This window comes from Balaenoptera borealis (assembly GCF_965194805.1).
Source record: "Balaenoptera borealis genome assembly, chromosome: 12".
NCBI classification, from domain to species: domain Eukaryota; kingdom Metazoa; phylum Chordata; class Mammalia; order Artiodactyla; family Balaenopteridae; genus Balaenoptera; species Balaenoptera borealis.
This window is the reverse complement of record NC_138869.1, coordinates 27,628,072-27,640,891: the sequence shown is the minus strand read 5'-3', so window position 1 is coordinate 27,640,891 and position 12,820 is coordinate 27,628,072. Positions and strand designations below refer to the sequence as shown.

Sequence of the window (12,820 nt, the reverse complement as noted above, 5' to 3'; positions counted from 1 at the left end):
TCTCCTGACACCCAGCCATGGGCTCTTTTCCATCCATCCACATTCCTGCCTTCACAGCTTTAAGACAACCATTTTTTTTCCTTTTAGGTCAATAATTTTTATCCCTCTTTGGTCAAGAACCCCTTTAAGAAGCTTAATGAAAACGTGGGCTCATTTCTGCCCAGAAAGATACACTGGGCTCCAAGATTTCACATATAATAAAGTTCCCTAGACAGCCCCCCACAAAAAAAATAATATTTGAGTTCAGCCAGTCTTTATTTTAGGACAGTCTGGAATGTAATATAATTTAATCAATTCACAGTACTGTTTCAAATGAACTTGTGAAAGAATCCAAAAAGCTCCATAGAAGATTTTTCTCTTGGACAAAACACAACCATCGATGAGGCCAAACCACTGTGGCCAAGAGTCCCACACAGACACCAAATCTGAGAAAACATTCAAAGGAATTTGGGATGAGGCAGACCTCAAGAGCTATAAAACATTTCAGATCGCTTTCTGGATCTCCTCTCCTCCCAAGACGAAAGGAAACCCCATCCCATTTGAGCTGTAGCTTCTGCATCCATCACGTTGCTGGATCAACAACCAACTTCCTGGAAGCAACAAGCTCTTCTGGCTGTTTATAAGTTTTGCAAGCACTGGGAGCTTGTGTGCCAGAAACTCACACCAGCCCAGGTGGAGGGAGGAAATCACAGGGAAAAAAATGTTTTTAATTAAAAAAGAAAAAAAAAAATTAAAATATAAGCAAGATGCATGTTGCTGGACCAAGGGTACCACACTGCTGAAATCAGATGAAAGAATGAATTTCTCCTAATTTACAAAACAGAAATTAAACTCAGTCAGAATTCCTCAATTCTAAGTACCCCCCCGCCACCCTGCACCTCCTCCCCTGTTAAATCTTTCTTAAACTCTTTGGACTGTGTTTCCACTTCCCTAAACACAGTATCCACTGTAAGATGGTATCTAATCAAATATGATATCAATTTAATTAAGCTTAATACAACCATGAGTTTAACCTGACCGTGTTGGACAGCGTTTAAAACCAACGAACACCACATAATCTACACAGAATTAGATTTTCAGAAACAGAATATGGAAATCATTCCACAGACTTTGATAAAGTGAGTGACTATGTAACTCCCATTCGGATTCCTAATTAAGCTGCAACCAGCATGAAATCTGTCCTAAAAGGCTCTCCTAACCAACAAAGTAACAGGCTGTGGAGAAATTAAACTATGGACTTTGACAAAACAAAACCAAAGCATTCTGCAGCTACTTGAAGAAAAAGCATTTTCAAATCTGTGTGAAGTTTAAATCAAGCACAGAGGGTTCCAGGACTGTAGTTCTTTGCTTTGGGGGGATTTTCTTCCAGGGTGCCTCTAACTCTATTTAAAGCAGCCTCAAGTAGCCACAGCTGGAGGGTCAGGCCTTACAAAGTAAACAATAGTTAACTCAATTCAGACTCATGACTTAACTACAACCAATGGCTAATTACCCCTCTATTAACCAACAATATCTGAAATATCACTTTTTAAATGAGCCATTCTGAATTATGTTTGTTCACTAAAGGATTCTAATCAACAATTAATAGCATATAGAAACCGCCCAATTAAGAGCTACATGGGGAGAGATGAGAGTTCCTCAGAATTACACATTTCTGGCGAAGGACTCTAGGACAAAAGAACTTTCTAAGCACCTCCCACAAGAGAGAGAAAAACTGGATTCTGAGAACATATAAATTAAGAGTGTACACAGTATGCACTCAATAAACATTCTTTAAATGTATAGCTTACCACAATTCCCTTTGGAAAAAACAGACTCAAAATAAATGCTGATTTTTTTTCCCCAAGGCTGTTCAAGTTCACATTTCTTTAATCCACCCCACAGTGAATGAAATGAAATTTAAATTTTCTCAAAAAATACTTATATCTTAATTTTAAAAAACCTATACATTTACAGATGAAGTGATATGCTTGCATGTGTTTCCAAATGGAAGGGGACAAGTGTATTAAGGCATAGCTCAAACAAGAGGAGCCATTATCATCAAAAAGAACACAAATAAAAAAAGCTGGAGAGGATGTGGAGAAAAGGGAACCCTGGTACACTGTTGGTGGGAATGTAAATTGGTGCAGCCACTGTGGAAAACAGTATGTAGGCTCCTCAAAAAACTAAGAATAGAATTACCATACGACCCAGCAACCCCACTCCTGGGTATATATCTGAAAAAAAAAGACTAATTCAAAAAGATACATGTACCCCAATGTGCATAGCAGTTATTACTTACAACTGCCAACATATGGAAACAACCTAAGTGCCCATCAATAGATGAATGGATAAAGAAGATGTGATATATATACATATGCACACACACACACACATATAGACACACACACACACAATGGAATACTATTCAGCAACAAAAAAGAACGAAATTTGCCATCTGCAGCAACGTGATTGGACTTGGAGGGCATTATGCTCAGTGAAGTAAGTCAGACAGAGAAAAACAAATACTGTATGATATCACTTACACGTGGAATCCAAAAAATACAACAAACTAATGAATATAACAAAAAAGAAGCAGACTCAGAGAACAAACTAGTGGTTACCAGTTGTGGGGGGCAATACAGGGGTGGGGAATGAGAGGTACAAACTACTGGGTACAAGATAGGCTCAAGGATGTATTGTACAACTCAGGGATTATAGCCAATATTTCACAATAACTGTAAATGGAAAGTAACTTTTAAAAATTTTATAAAAAATTTAAAAAAAAAAACAGGAGCCATAAGCTGCTATTTGTTGAGGCTGGGGGATGGTACATAAAGTTCATTACATTATTCTGTCGACTTGTGTAGATGCCTGTAATCTCCCTAATAAAAAGGTAAGAAAAAACACCCTATACCAACAGAAGTGACTTCGTTTTTTAAGTTCTTGGCTGCATATCCAATGTTCCCTTAATTTAGAATTTTTTTTTTTTTTTAAATCAGACTTTTCAGATCTTCCCCTCACTAGAAAGAGAAGCTGTGGGACTTCCCTGGTGGCACAGTGGTTAATAACCCGCCTGCCAATGCAAGGGACACGGGTTCGAGCCCTGGTCTGGGAAGATCCCACATGTCAGGAGCAACAACTACTGAGCCCGTGCACCTACAGCCCGTGCTCTGCAACAAAGAGAAGCCACTGAAATGAGAAGCCCGCGCACCACAAAGAAGAGCAGCCCTGGCTTGCCACAACTAGAGAAAACCCAGGTGCAGCAAGAGAAGACCCAACGCAGCCAAAAATAAATAATGAGGGGGGAGATGAGGGGGGAGGGGGAGATGGGGAGGGGGAGGTGGGGGAGGGGAGATGGGGAGGGGGTTGGGGAGGGGATGGGGACTGCCAGTCAGCGAGTAGCTGTCACTCCCCAGGCAGAGCCCCGTGTGTCAATGTCTTTTCATCCAGCCCAAAGTGCCACTGCTGGGGGTACAAATGCTTTCAAATGAAGAGCAAGGCCACTACAAAATTTGGAACTAAAGTGAGATTATCCATTCTCCAGTTCTAAAGTGCTCAATTCTTCTCATTGTATCTAACAGGCTATCATCAAGTAGGTAATCCAGCGAGAAAGAATTTATCAGTGCAATGTATGCCCTGACCAAGATAAGCGCCACATTACTTGAATGGCAAATTATAAACTGGTGGAAGGAGCAAAGGACAGGAAGTGGAGGTGGGGGAGGGGGACACTTGCTAAATGCTGTATAAAGGAGTCTTAGAAGATGAAGTTGTGTGATTTGTTTTTAATCAGCAAAAAAAAAATCCCTCCATTATCTTGTTTCTTAGCATTTAAGCAACTCTACTGCAGGGCAGACCCTCACCCATTCCATTCATTTTCTTCCTAATAAGACAACTTGAGAAAAAAAAATATTTGCAGATCATAAAAGATTAGAGACCTGGGCACCATAAAAGTTTAAAGAATAATCAATGCAAAGTGCTTAAAAAGAGACAGGCCATGCTTTCTTTAAACTCTCTGAATGCCACCTTTTGCCAAAATAAACTGAACAAGCAGTGATTGGAACCTGCATCCTGGTTCATAAGGAAACCAAGATGTATTAGGACTTGCAGAGATGAACGGATTGGTTGTTCACACAATGGGCTTTACCGGTTATGCTAGATTAAATAGTAATAAAGACACAAACAATCGTAGCCGTTCATGTGGGCAAGGCTGTGAATCATGGCCATTCACGGGGGAAGGGATGCAGGTACAGGTGCATGAGCAAAAGCAAACGGCTTTTCAGGTGGCATCCTTGCCAGATTCCTCAGATGACCCTGTGCTCACTGCCCGTGTCCCCTACAAAGTTACTGTACAATGGCAAACAAACCAAAACAAACGAAAAATGTCAGAGCTCTCCAGCTTTCCACACACAACCCCACAATCATCTCCCCTCACACCTCCTCCCTCAAACATTTCCAAAGAGAAGTGGGCACAGTGCAGGATTCAGCCGGACCCAGCCTGCAACCTAACCCTTGATTGGAAGAGCACATCTGCATGTTTCCAAGCAATTGACCGAGCATCTCATAGGGCTCAGTTTCAATGAAACCCTGGGAAATAATGGGATAAAATTATTAGTTTAAGGGCCTCTCACTTCTCAGCCTCCTTCCCATACCCCACCTCCCAGAATGGTAATGTTCAGTAGACAGAAATATTTGCACAACTGGAATACATTTATAAACCACCTCAATCATTTTTGCTAATTGCATAATTCATATAATTTTTTGCAACTGTTCATAGCTTCCCCCCCTGAATTTGTCTGAGCTTCCCAAGGGCACATAAAGTTTCACTCTATACATACCACCAAAAACTTCACGGCAGAAGGCTGTTTGGGTTGTGAGCCCTGCCACCTGCTTATGCCAAGAGAGATCTTCATTATCAGAAAAGTAAACTTTTCCCAGGAAGCCTCTGTCACCAGGAACTCTGACTTGGAGAGACTTGCCATGAGAGGATGCAAAACATGAGTTACTGGGGCCTTAGCCTGAGGTGACTGATTCACACTGGACTGGGCTGAATACATGTGTCATCTAACTTAGTCTTCACAGCAGCTTAAGATAGAATATTATGATCCCCTTTTTAGAAACAAAGGGAAGAGGTTCGCCACAAATCACACACACAGCTGTAGGGTGGTGGAGCCAGGAATGGACCCTAGAAATAATTTCCCATCTCTTCCTCACTATTGCCTAGTGAATGGTGAGCACCGGGTGTGATCAGCAGGGATGAGGCATCCAAATAATTAACAGAGTAAGACTGAAGGAAAGCTCTGCCCTCACCGGCTCTTTTCCCCATCAATAACCCAATCCAAGACCCAGGGTACAATCGGGCATCAAATGCCCACCCAGCGGACAGAGAGAACACCTGAAGGCAGGACGTGAAAAGCACGAAACCCAGGGAAATAGGGAAGCAGCTTTTTAAAAAAGCAGAGCGACTTCTATAAGCAGACTGGGTTTATAGCTTGCGTTTCAGAAGATTATGCGTAAAGTACTTATATTGAAACCACACGTAAAGTATTAAATTATATAAACATAACTAGTATAGAAATGTATAAAGCACAAAGCCTTTGGATAAGAAAAATTCATAAGCATGCCCCCACCAAAAAAAAAAAACCCATAAAAAACCAAAACCAGGGTACAAATTGGCAACTTTCAATTAGATCACAGACAAATCACAATATTCATTTTTTTCTGTAATCCTGATTTAACTATTAATTTTGCTTCATGGCAACAATGGTCTATCAAGTTCTTCAGTAGAAAATTTCTCAGCCTTAGTCCTATAATTGGCCAATTATTAGGTAAGTCTGGACTACTATTCTAAACCCTGCAGTTACACAGAAAAAATAACTCCAAGAGGGTTAACTATTGTGAAAATTTTAACCTCTGGTCTTCAAAGTCCTACTTCTTCCCGTGGGGACATAAAAACAGATCTGAGTTTCTGACGGATTCCCACACTTTAATGTGAAACAAAAGCAGAAGACAACCACATTACTGACAGACACCATGAACTGAAGCCAGGAGGTAGATGGAATGGACCCACAGGTTCAATGCCATGCTTAAGTCATTAAAAAACACCGCTAACGGTTCCTAAATTCACCACCGGCCAGGGAACATTGGGGATTTTTAGATACTTCCCCTCCTCTGCCTGGGAATTTTCCTCCCACCTCTCCTCCCGCCTGTCTCAAGACAATGCCTTCAGCCTTTGAAACTGCATCCATTGTAAACAGCTCTGAATATTAACACAGCCCAGAGCCCAGCTCTAAAAGACCCCCAGGGTTCCAAGTTGCAGTTGCTGAGGAGCGGGGAAGGTCCCCAATGAGTTAATATCACCAAACTCATTCACAAGTCCTTGAAAATCAGGCTTGCTCATGAAACTTGAAGTCTTTCAAGTTATGGGGTAAGTCAGAGGAATCCCTTTGAGTTTTAAGCCAACGACCTTGGTACCACGAACATCCTTGATTGCTTATAGCGACTTTTAATGCTACGAATCCCTTTCCCAGATCTCCCTCTCTGGTGTCACTTTTAAAATAACCAATGGCTATTTTAAACAACCTCCTTCCCCGGATAACAGACCTTCGGGGCTACAGCAGGTGCACAGAACTGGGCCGGGGGCATTGTTAAGTCACACAAAACCCTAGTAGCTCTCTCGCATTCCTGTCCACTCTGAAAGAGAAGATGCTGAAAAGCCTTTGCACCAGGGAGACACCTCTGCAGAATGGGGGAGAGGCCCTTTCATTGTGAGCGTGGTGTTTGAGGGAGAGAAAGGTCAGCCAGAGGCCATCCCAACGTGCTCAGGGAAGGCTGCGTGGGGAACTCAGGCCAAGGCATTAACACGGCAGGGAGAGAAACTTGCGGCCCCTGGAGCAGGGCTGGCGGGCCCGCGCATCCGGACATCCACTGGGAACCAGCTCTCATTACTCTGCACAGAATCGTCATCTTTCTGGAGATGAATTACTGCCGACAATACATTCAAAAGTCCAAAGGTTGGGAAATCTGGTGACCCAGTGTAATTATGGAAAAGAAAAGCACACTTCTTTTTAACACAGTCCCTTGGAAAGCGGGGGCAAGAACAGCCCTGACGTACCCAAAAGGCAAGAGGCACCGTGGGCCAACACAGTTCATCTGTATTGGGCCCTGGGGGTCTCCGGGCACTTCCTAATTTCACAGTCCTCAAAAATTAGATTTTATGGCCATAATTTCATATCAGAGGGACTTAAATCCTGTCCCTTAAAAAGGCAACCAATTTCATTTCCCAGACTTCCCCTTAACTCAAAAAAAGTGTCAGAAAACTCTTAACAGATAAGTGCTCCACCATGCAGGGGAATTGAGGCCAGGCTTGTGACACGTGTTGCAAAGAAAAGGACTCTGAGCTCAGACTAAAGCTGCCCAAAACTTTAAAAGCACTTGCACTTTTCAGATTTTCTCTCTCCCCATTACCCTGTGTTCAAAAGGGTCCCTATTCAGAAAAACCCTTTGCCCATCCCCACCAATCGGAAGATGTTCACGGTCTGCTGAGTTCTTCTTAAGTGATACAGAGACTCAAAGAGGAAAATGGGCAGAAGGGAAGACCTCAGGGTAATCCAGACAAGAATCTACTTCTTAAAAAAAAAAACAAAACACACACACACACACACACACACAAGAATCTCAGCTTAGGTTCTGGAACAATTTGGTCATCTGCACTTTAAATCTAATTTGCATAAACAGGATGGAAAGTATTTTCCAAACCCTTAATTCACAACACCCCGAACACCTGGGCCTTCCAGCACAGCTGTAAAATTTGAAAGACAAAGGCCCTCTTTGCTTCCCAACTACAATGGCAACCACCACAGGGCCTGTGTTTATTTTCTAATGTAATCATAAGCACCACTTTGGTGCCCAAACCAACAGAGGTTCGATTAAGTCACCCAGGTTCGGTACTGCAAACACGAAGGGAGACAAAATACAAAGAGACCCAAATCAATACATCTGTCTTAATGTGACTCAGAATAACCACACTTGGTGACCTTTAAGGGATGTCCTTGCTTCCGAATGCCATGTCATCTTCCCTCCACACTGAGAACGAGAATCATTTGTTCCTCCTTCAGGGCCTGCCTGCCTTCCTATCACAATCCCATTAGGTCATCATTGAGCTGCCAGACCCTGTAAGCAAGCAATACTGTGCTCAACTTCATGCCACAGACAAGAGTCTAAGGTAAATTGTGTTTAACGCATCTTAAACAGCTTCTGAAGCCATGCTCTCCAAAACAATTTCAAAGAAAGCAAACATCTGAGTTCTAAGAAGTTCAACTTCTTCTAAGGCTCTGGGAAGTTGGAATAGGGAGTGGCAGTGCTGGGAGCTATTTATGAATGTGCTGGTTGGACAAGGCCAATCGCACCTATGTAATGGGAGGCAAACTCAAGTAATGGCTCAGCTACTACAACTATAAGTTATTGTGCTGAATAAGTTATCCTCAGGCCCTGGGAATGAACATATTTTCCTTTCTCCCAGGGCCATTCCAGTTCTGCTATTCAAACTGCATTTACATCCACTATTAAAGAGTTTAACTTTCCTTATGCGGGGCTTAGGAGCAACTCCAAAATTAGATGCACTGTTTACAAAAGCAAAAAAAATAAAAAAATAAAAAAAATTCCATAAAGCCACAGGTCCCCTTCTATCTCAAAGGCACAGCCTGAAATTGTTTGAACTAGCTGCAGTAAATCTAGTTCATGGGGTTATAAACTAGCTCAAAGCATTTTCTAGACACAGTGGACTCAGAGGGTGTAAACTTGGTGAAACTATAAGATTTTATTATATTATAGACAGAGACTTTCTCCCCTAAAGTCTTACTGAATCATAGCCAAGAATATAAAAGATATAAATATCTTGATGCAAAATTTAGAATAAGACTAATGACTTAAATGGAGAAATCTGAAGTCTAGGGAAAAATAAAAACACATTTGCTTGCTTTTTCTTTAATCAGGAAAAAACCCTTCACAAACATTTTTCAAAGGTTATACATTCTGTACTGAATACCACACTGCCATATACTAACCAGAAGCCATACTACTCACATCTTAAAATCGAATCAGTTAACACCATCATCAGTACAATCAAGTCTAACTGAAGCTCAAAACAGCCAGTTTGGTATTTACTAATCATCAACTGTGTGAGGAAAAGAGAAAAGACTGCAATTGTAAAGGTATTTATGACTTGTGAAATGTCACTCCTTAGGCAGACAGAAAGGCCCCCAAACAACCAGTAGTTTTGCTCCAGAAATTAAAGGGCAAGGCAAAGTAGATCTTGTGGCCATAGGAAAGTGAAAACAGAGGACACCCTGTCCCCTCCAGGAAGCCACCACTTCTGAATTAAGTGCCTTCCCCACGATGCCACTGACACCTGGCATTGGGAGTCAGTCTTCCAACAGGTGAACACCTAAGATGTTAGTCTGATTCCACCCACATGATTTAACTTTTTAAAAAACTAAGAGTATGTAAAGGAAAACCCACAATACCCACGACTGCCACAACTAAATACAATACCACCTAAAGACAACGCTGGGCTCTATCTCCCACTACCTTACACAGCCACCACCTGTGTTAAAACCCACACCTTGATCACTGGTTTTCCCTAAGGGGATTCCAAAGACACAGCAGAATACAGAAGAGAAATCCTACACATAAGTCAAGGGTCCAGTTTCAGAACTCTGTAGGACTGATCACTAGTGATCCATGTGCAGCGTGGTCCAAGTTAAAGATCTGTGCCCCGCTCTCAAAGGTACAGGATCTTCACGTCAGAAAGGAATTAACTTCCCTTCTTTCCCTTCACGGCAACCAGATTCCCAGACCACATGTTCTTAGATCAAGCCACAGGTGTTGGTTAAAACCGGTGTCACCAGTTTTCTTTCTCTTTTTTGAACAGTGAATGTCCCGCCTGAGGTTACTACTGTGCCTCTTCTATGTTCTAGGAAAGATGTCCAATTATTTAACTGAAAAGCAGAACTATTCAAGCTAGGCCTCTTCTGGAAGGTACTAACAGTTCTGCAGAGATGTTAATTACTGATAACTGGACAGCATTTTGACTCATGGACTGGATTGGTCAGAAATTTTTAAAGCCTGTGACATTCTACCATGTTTACAGAAGTCTAATGTGGTGTTGTTGTTGTTTTCCTGCCAAACCTCCTGTAAGAAGTGTCCCACCAAGTCCAGATAGGCCAAAATCCGGACAGCACAGAAAAGAACCTCTTGCGGGTAAAACACACTCTGCTTAAATCAACCCAGAGTCTGGCACCCTCTTCCAAAGTAGCACTACTCCAAAACTAATTTGCACCATTTATAGAGGAGAAATGCTAGAGGATGGGCCCCACTCCACTGGATCGTCAAGCCCAATGGGTCCCCTAGGGAACAGACAGGAAAGGTCTGGAACACAGTTCCCTAAAATGCCAACCAGGTGGAAAAGGACCAACTTCCAGCAGTCACAGATCTCCAGGAACTCTCAAAGCCCGGTAACTCAGGGGGTCCTCCAAGGAAGACTGCCTTCTGCCCCGGGCCTGAGCCAAGTCAGGCCACTAAGGTCCCAGGGAGATGAAGTGGTGGCTACACACACTCTCACTAATAAATAATGTAAATGGAAGACTGGAGGCAAAACTCACCTTCATTCATTACCCACTGGACGGCCACGCAGCTCAGACAACAGAGAGTTGGGTTACAGAAGAGAAAAAAAGAAACACGCGGGGACCCCCAGACTGACTTCCTCACTCTCTCCCCTCCAGATGTTTCCCACTCTCCACCCACAGACATACACCCTCACCTCCTGACTCTTTACTCACATTCTCTTACCTCCAGAATCCCACCCACTCACCAACTCCCAGATGGCCTTCAGGAGCCACGCTCACTCACCTCCAGACCCCCACGACACTTTTTCCTCCTCCAGATCCCCAAGACCCACGCTCGCGCACATCCAGACCCTCACGAGACGCACGCTTTTCCCATCCCGACTTCTTCGCACGCACGCCCTCTCTCCTCCGGACCCCCAAGGACCACCACTACGATCCCACGCGAACAGTTTTCCAGCTCATTCAACTTCACATACAAGCAACTCAATCCGCACCCCTTTCCCGGGGAAACATCCCTGCCGCCCCGTCCCCAAGTGACAGCGTCCCGGGGCGCGGGGAGGACGGAAAGGGCGGCACTCACAGGCTCCGCGTCCAGGCGGGCAGGTCCCCGGGCAGCGCCGCCAGCCCGCGCCCGCCGCAGTCCAGCGAGTCCCCAGTGCAAGTGCAGGCGGCAGCGCAGGGCGCCCGCGGGCCGGCCGCGGCCGATGCGGGCTCCAGCCGAAGCAGCACCAGCAGCAGCAGCAGCCAGTGGAGGAGAAGACAAGGCGAGCGGCGCGGGGCCCCGAGCGCTCCCCGGACCGGCCGCGCCATCTTGTCTGGAGCGCGCTGCGAACTCCCGGCGCTGGGGCTGCGAGGTCCGGGGCGACCGCAGGCGCGGGCGGGCCAGCGGGGGCTCCACTCGGCACTAGGCTCCGCGCCGGGACATGGCCGCCGGCACAAGTTCTCTCCGCGGCGGCGACTCCGGCGTTCAACGGGCCCCCGGTGCCCGAGCCGCTCCGCAGCGCCCGGAGGGGGCCGCGAACCCCGCGCCCATCCGGGCCGACCCGCCTGTGCCCGCTGCGAACCCCACGGATCCGGGCAAAGGGTGCTTGGCCGGCGCTCCTCGTTCTCCCACCGCGCTCCTGGCCGGGCTTCGGAGTCCCCGTGCACGCCAAGTGCCGCCGCCGCTGCGAGGAAGGCGCTCAGGCTCGCAGCCGGAGCTCTGCGCCCGTGGGCATCTTCCTCGCCGCTACGAGCGTCCAGCTGCAGACTCCGGGCTGGACGGCGCGGCCAACCCCGCACTGCTCCAAGGGCCCGGTGCGCCTCGCTGTCCCAGCGCCGAAAGCAGAGCGCGCGCACGCAGTTCCGGGCTCCGCACGGCTCCTCCGCTCTGCGAGAACCCCGCACACTTCGCAGCCGAACAATCAGCCGCTAGCCGCTCGCCTCCCCGGGGCCCAGCCCCGGCCGATCCCCGAGGCCCCGCCCCCCGCCGCTAGCCCTCGCACACCCCCTGGGCTTCTTGCCCCGCGGCCTCCAGCCGGCCCACGTTGGAGGCTTTGCAACAGCGCCCCGCCCCGCCCCCGCCTGCTGCTCATTGGATGCCGGGGTCCACGGCGGCCAGCTTGGACGCCCATTGGAGCTCTCGCCATGATCCCGCCCCTCCCGCCTCTCGGGCCACCCCGCCCCACTCTCTTTTCCCACCCAAGGTGTGAAGGGCGGGGGACTGGGAGGAGAAAGGGAAAGACGGCCTCCGGCTCTTAAAGGGGACGTGCTGACTGATGATGGAGAAGAGGGATGCGCACGGGGGAGAGGAGGAATAAAGGTATGCCCTCTGCGTTTAGGGGAGGAGAGAACGTTGGTAGAGAGGGTAACGCCCCCGCTTTGGAGCGGTCTGGCCTCAAAGTTTCTTCCCTCCTTCCCAGACTGCAAACAGGGCCAGCGATTGACAGCAAGTTTACACCCATTTTCCAGATGCCCACTAGGAGCAAAGATGCAGATTTAAAACTTCACTAATTTCCTACTGATGGGGGCATCTTTAGTTATTTTATTAGGGGTGTCCGCCTTCCTCTCTCACAACCTGGAGCTCTTCTCGGCTCCTGACTTGTTCTTGACCTCTTTAATCCAGCAATATGTCCTTGATTACCAAAATGAATGTGTACTGCATGCAGAAACCGAATCTCAAAGGTGTACACAGTCCTACCCCCATCTCCGCCCTGGTGAATCGAAGGGTACTCCTG

The 12,820-nt window shown here is 46.3% G+C and overlaps 1 protein-coding gene across 1 annotated transcript in view; it reads right to left on the bottom strand.

Moving 5' to 3' along the window:
* Positions 1–11,417, bottom strand: part of LRIG1 (leucine rich repeats and immunoglobulin like domains 1) — a 119,526-nt gene extending 108,109 nt beyond the window's left edge. Inside the window, exon 1 of the mRNA XM_082344679.1 lies at positions 11,185–11,417. Within this exon, the coding sequence (XP_082200805.1) occupies positions 11,185–11,414 (230 nt within the window). The 5' untranslated portion in view covers positions 11,415–11,417. The remainder of the gene's footprint in view (positions 1–11,184) is intronic.
* Positions 11,418–12,820: the final 1,403 nt, after the last annotated feature.